The 6,000-nt window shown below is 45.2% G+C and overlaps 1 protein-coding gene across 2 annotated transcripts in view; it reads right to left on the bottom strand.

The window, feature by feature from the left end:
* The window catches only part of VAV3 (vav guanine nucleotide exchange factor 3), a 165,295-nt gene extending 159,652 nt beyond the window's left edge, over positions 1-5,643 (bottom strand). For both annotated transcript variants that reach the window (XM_080622914.1, XM_080622913.1), the window contains exon 1: positions 5,409-5,643. In XM_080622914.1, the coding sequence (XP_080479040.1) occupies positions 5,409-5,612 (204 nt within the window). In that variant the 5' untranslated portion in view covers positions 5,613-5,643. The remainder of the gene's footprint in view (positions 1-5,408) is intronic.
* Between the last annotated feature and the right edge of the window lie 357 nt (positions 5,644-6,000).

Consider the following 6,000-nt stretch of genomic DNA (forward strand, 5'->3'; position numbering starts at 1 on the left):
TGTGGTAAAGACCTTTAGTGTACACCAAAGGACCAAGAAGAAAACAAAGAGATTGAAAAAATATCTGAAAAGTTAAAAAAATATTTTTTTAAAGAATTACATTGATTACACACAGTTTTAAATAATTAAAAAAAAAAAAAAAAAAAGCATATTTTGAACACATCTTTCTACACATGCATAAAAATTCAGCCAGTTCCCAAAGTCTTCGTTCAAACCCAAAAAGTTTTGCAGTTTCAGATAAACTATTAATGTAAATATATCTTTGTGGTACTTCCTTAACTCAATAACCTAGCACCTAACATAACAAGCAAACACAGACTAAGAGCTATTTTGCACAGCAGTTCCCTCAAACACCTCTCTGCCCAAGGAAAACAGATTATTACTGATATCCCATGGCTCCTGGGAAGTGCCACCACTCCAAATCCCTTTTATCATCTCCTTCAGCTCACCTGGTCCCAGGCCTAAAGCACATTCTCATGCATAGAGGTCAGCACATCCACTCACATCTCACTTTTTCTCTTTTAGATAACGTGCAGAGTCAAAACTCAATTCACATTTCCACATTTGTAGAGCTACGCGGCACACGAAGATGGATACCCTGGCATTTGGCATGCTCTCCTTGGCTAAAATTTGGAAAGGAAAAAAAAAAACCACCAAAACCAAGCAGCATGGCTGCAGGGAGGCAGGCATGGGGGAAAGCATGGGGGAGTGTGTCCACCTGAGGGAAACTTGCAGAGGTGGGATGCACACTCACTGATTTAGGGGCAGGAGATCATGGTTATCATTTGTGAGGGTGTGGAACCTCTAAGCCAAAGGCAGGATCAAAGCAAAATCAGAGGTATGTTACTCTGTACACCCACATCCTGAGGCTACCTGATACCACTGTAAACAAAAAAATAAAGTCCTGCTCAAAAGCTCAATTACCATACCAAGATATAACATGGATGACAAAGACAATGAACTTCCTTTGGACTACTTGGTCATCACCAAAAAAAGTAACTCCCTAAAATTAGAACACATTTTGACTTTTAATACAAAGTCAGGGATATTTATTTTTATTAGAATAATAGAAAATAGTTATTTTTAATATTTAATCTATGTCAACATCACTTCCAGTAAACTCCCATGCCAGTATTGCATTAAATGTACTTTTCCTGTTTAGCAATCTCTCCTAAGTTAACTAAATGGCTTGCAAAAAACATTTCAAAACTAGTGTGCAAAGTATTAAAGATGAAAGATAAGCATTAAACAGATGACATCACCTGCAAATCTATCGTAATCCATTGGTTTAAATTTTATATTTCTGGTGATAAATTATTAAAGTTCTTAAAATCATTATTATGATTAAACATTGGGATTAGTAGTCTCTGTTATGGATCACTTCTATTTGTATTATTTTCACCAGCCTACATTTGCCAAGAGGCAGCATCTGAGAAAAATGAATTGCTACAGTGAAGAGCTCCTGTGGAAGACTTAGATGCTGAGCTGCAATGCTCCATTATCCATCTCTGTCACCAGAGACTGATGCCACACTTCAGGGGAAACCCTGCAGCACACTAGCATGCCAGTCACATCTCTGTGATTCACTTAGCACATTCGCTCTTCCAGCAACATTCCCAGTAGCTGCAAAGTTTAACATTTTTTCACATGGTGGCTGCCGTAAGACAGCTTTCACAACACCAGCTCTCAAGTCTGTCTCTATCAGGCAGACTCCTCTGTAGTTAAAGAGCCAAAAGACATTAGTTTAGCCTTCATCCAAATTTTCTTTTCTGATGGCACATGTGTTGCTTCAAAATAACAAGTGATGTTGCTAGCTCAAAGGATTTCAAACAGCAAAGCGATTTATGGCGTTGACACAATACCTCTTGATAAAGCCAAGAGTCTGCTGTTCTGTTCAGTCACTGAGGAAAAAAAGCCTAGACATAAATGTCCCTGAAACTACACGTTTGCAATCTCATACAAAGCCCACATGTCATTTTTCACATGGGACTTCGCACTGAGACACACAGACTTCTCAGACAGGAGCTAGGCACCATTCAGCTGGCAACCCAGCAGTGGAACGCTCATTGGCAAAGCAAGAGCACTGCTTGTCCTTTATATATGCAAGGTTTATGCTTTCACGTCCAAGGCTTACTTTCTGGAAAGTGTAACTGACTGAATCAGCTTCTGTTCTTCAAAAGACAACTTCTACTAACCAAATATAAATATTTTCGTAAAAGTAAGAAACACAGACGAAACCAGCTAGCATTCAAATAAATCTCTAAATCCAAGGTTTTGCAATCTAAAACCACTGAGACATTTCTCTTACACAGCCATTGTTAACTCCAATGAGGTAGGGAGGCCGAAGCCACAGGTTTCAAATGCATGAAACAGCCTACCCACGACAACAGCTGTGACACAAGGTGCGTGGCTGGTGGTGGGACAAAGGCATTCAGTTCCCCATGCTAGCCAGCCCATAAAAGAGAACATATCCGCTGCCATTTCATAAAGCATGTGTTTGTGTTGCAATGCTGAGCATCACCAGTCTCAATTTCTACTCCTATCCACGAGCCAGCAGCAGTTGGGTGCTTAAAAGCAAAGCAACAGTGCTCCTAATTTGACTGAACGAGGCTCCATCAAAAAGCAGCATCTGAAGCAGTAGCATCAGTAATGGTCCCTCTACGCTTCTGATGCAGCTTATAAGGGGCTACACCCAGGTCTACTGAGCAAAGCTGATGAACACCACTAATGTCTGATCTGCCACATAGATTCTGAAAAAACTACATAACGAAATGGAAGAGACTTGAATCTTTCCTGTCAGAGGCCTGACATCTATTTCCAGGTCTGCCTGAGGCATCATCTCTCATACTCCTATTCTTTGACACTACTGCATTTATAACTAGTCCCTAAGACATTAAAACTTGGTTCTCAGACAAAAGCCTGACAAACATCAACAGCAGTAAGAGACAAGGCTACAATCATACAAGACCCTTCATGAAGCCCTCATCCATCCTTCTCATTCTCTGTGTTTATTGCTCAAAAATTGCGTGTGTTAAGAATCCTCCAAGCCATTTTAAGGTTTTGCAGCAGAAAACACCATCAGGGAGACCAGGAAGCTTTTCAGTAAACCCTATAGAACCTCACTAAGATAGCCAAATCTTGATCTCACAGAAAGTAAACCTAACATTACTTGTAATGCTGCATAGAGTTATCTATTACCAGTTTTGATCCACCAATAGTTGCCCCTAATTCAAGGGTGAAATCGCTCTAAGGCAGAAACGCACTACTGGAGAGAAGCGCCTGTAGCACCATGGGGTGCAGGTTCCTCAGCCAAAATGCAGACACAGAGACAAGGAGGCAACTATCACAGCTGTGAAACAATTCCAGTAGCTACATTATACATATATAAAGCTCAAGTTCAAAATATTCATTATAAATCATCCAAAATGTACAGTTATAATCCATAGCTGAAATGCACTTGGAGAAATAAATATTTACCTAAATTCCCAATCCTGTTCTAAGAAAGAAGACAGCAGTGCATTTTGATATTATTTTTAGGAAACAGGAGAAGACCACTATGCTTTCAAGTCATCAAAAATAAAAGTAAGTAATACTGGTCCAAGCAAGCAACATCACTCATCTCTAATTGAGGTTGACTCTGAGTTAGCTATCCAGAAAGTAGTGTAATATCATGACAGAATTTGCTTCCATACTTTTTATCCCTTCTAAGCAAGGCAAGAAACCACTTCCAACAGTTCATATGCAAAATAATTATCGTTCTGCAAGCTAAGCTGAAAAAGAGTCAGTTTGGAAGCAACCAATCTAACTGGAATGAAATTACCAACCAGGGCTCTGGTACAGACCAGCAAGTCCTGAAACTCTCACAGAATTTGTACAGTGCAACAATACAACTTGTCTGTATTGATGCCATTTGGAGGAGTCCACCCTCTGTGTCTCCATCACTCAGATAAAGTATTCCCTCTGCATATGCAGTTCAAGCAGGCACTTGAGCTCTCAAGTACATGAGGACAGCCTTTATACCATTCACACCCAGCTCATCTAGGATCTGGAAGTCTGTATTCTGACCAGCTGCAATATACCCAGTAAGTTTTTCCCTTTTTGCACTGGAAAACGCCCTCTTGGTAGTAAAACATAGCTGCTAAAAAAAGGAATTAAAACCATAGAAAATAACTGGCTTTGTGAGTAAATGTGGACAAAGAACGTTCCTCCCAAAAGTGTAATTCACTACCGTTGCTTTTAGCCAATGTCCTAAACAGGAACGGCAGTTTTTATTACTCCAGGTCTAAACCAGAATCATAACACTGATGTGTTACAATGTGTCTGTTTCTCAATGAATTCAAACACACAAAAGACTCAGAAGTTCAGCTTCCTTTCAGACAACATCTGCTTGGGTGCTACTATCTCTGCAGAGGCATAGGTGCATGTGAAGCAGTGACAGGAAGTCGTGTATCTAGAGAACCTCTTCTCATTGAATTATTAATATAATCTTATCTCAATATCTATAACCACCTTTATAAGGCACAGTAGCAAAACATCAGTCCCCACTACAAAAAATGCACTTAAAAAGGGATGAGTTTGGAAAGCATTGCGTTATGACTTAATCAAAATGCTAATTTACAAAGCTAAATATCAAAGGGTCTTAAGAAAACAAAAATGGCACTCTAACACAGGCAACCAGCTGTCAAGAACACGATACCTCATCACTAATCACTCATTAACGGTCAACTTCGCAGACTGCAAAAAGATGCAGAGGCCTCTGGTGAGCGCTACCTCCGCTTCTCTCGCCCAGGTCCCCGCAGCGCGGTCAGGGCAGGCCCCTATCCCCCGGCCACGCCACCCACCCTCCGGCGCCAGCACCACCGCCCCTCTCCCTCGCTCCCGTGTCCTCTCTTCCCAAGCTCCCAGGTACACCCAGAACAGCTAGAAGCAAGAGATCACTTTCTACTATAAGGTATATTGATCATTAACATACATAGACACGTTACATGGCTGACACCGGGACTACCGCAGGGAACTTCCCAGCGCAGCCACCCCGATGGGACCTGCCCGTGTGGCTCCCGACGGGTGGGGGGAGGCACGGGAGGGCTCCCCCAGAAAACTGCCCCAGCTGCAGGAAACAGACCTTTACGGGGGATTCGGGGGGAGCCGCCGGCCCGGAGCGTCTGTCGCGCACTCTCCCACCACCCGGGACGCGCCGAACCGGCGGGCCAGCCGCACCGCACGGCGCAGGGAGGGAAGAGGAAGGGAAAAGGAGCCTCAGGTTAGACCCGCCGCAGCGGCAGGAGCTGCGCCGGGCGCGGAGGATCCGGACTGCAGCCGGGGGCGCGTTCGACCTTCCCGGCCCCGCGGTTCCCGCTCCGAGGCGGCAAAAGCCGCAAGACAAAGCACGCAGAGACCCGCGGTCGCACCTGGGACATCTGTGGGCGCAGGTTGATCTCCTTGAGGTTGATGGAGTGGCTGCGCAGGTTATTGAGGAGCTGGCAGAGCAGGACGCCGTCGCGCAGCGCCTGCGCCAGGTCGAAAACCTGGGCTGTGTCCCAGGTGACCCGGTGGTTGGGCGGCAGCACCTTGCAGCTGATCAGCCACTGCCCGCACTGCTTCCACGGCTCCATCCCTGCCACCGCGCCGCGATGCTGCGGCCGCGGCGGCCCCTACTGCTCCCTGCCGCCGCCGCCGCGGCCGGCCTGGCCCGCCCTGCGTCCGTGTCCGCCCCGCTCCGCCCCGAGAGGCGGGTCAGACCCATCCCTCCCGCCCTCCGCATCTGCGGGAGGAACCTGTCCCGCGGCTCTTTGGGCACTCAGGCGACCTGGCTTGAGGGGCGAGCGCAGAAGCAGCCCCGACAGTCAGCTCTGGAAAGCAGATAGTGAAGGCGCTCTTTTGTTTGCTCTTTGAGGTGGCAAAACCGGAGCACCTGTGGCAGACAAGATGCAGCTGTAACAGGTGAGTTGAGGGCATAATGTTAATTAGCATTTTCAGTCTTTTATCCATTCGCTAAGAAAA

This window comes from Psittacula echo (assembly GCF_963264785.1).
Source record: "Psittacula echo genome assembly, chromosome: 7".
Lineage (NCBI taxonomy): Eukaryota > Metazoa > Chordata > Aves > Psittaciformes > Psittacidae > Psittacula > Psittacula echo.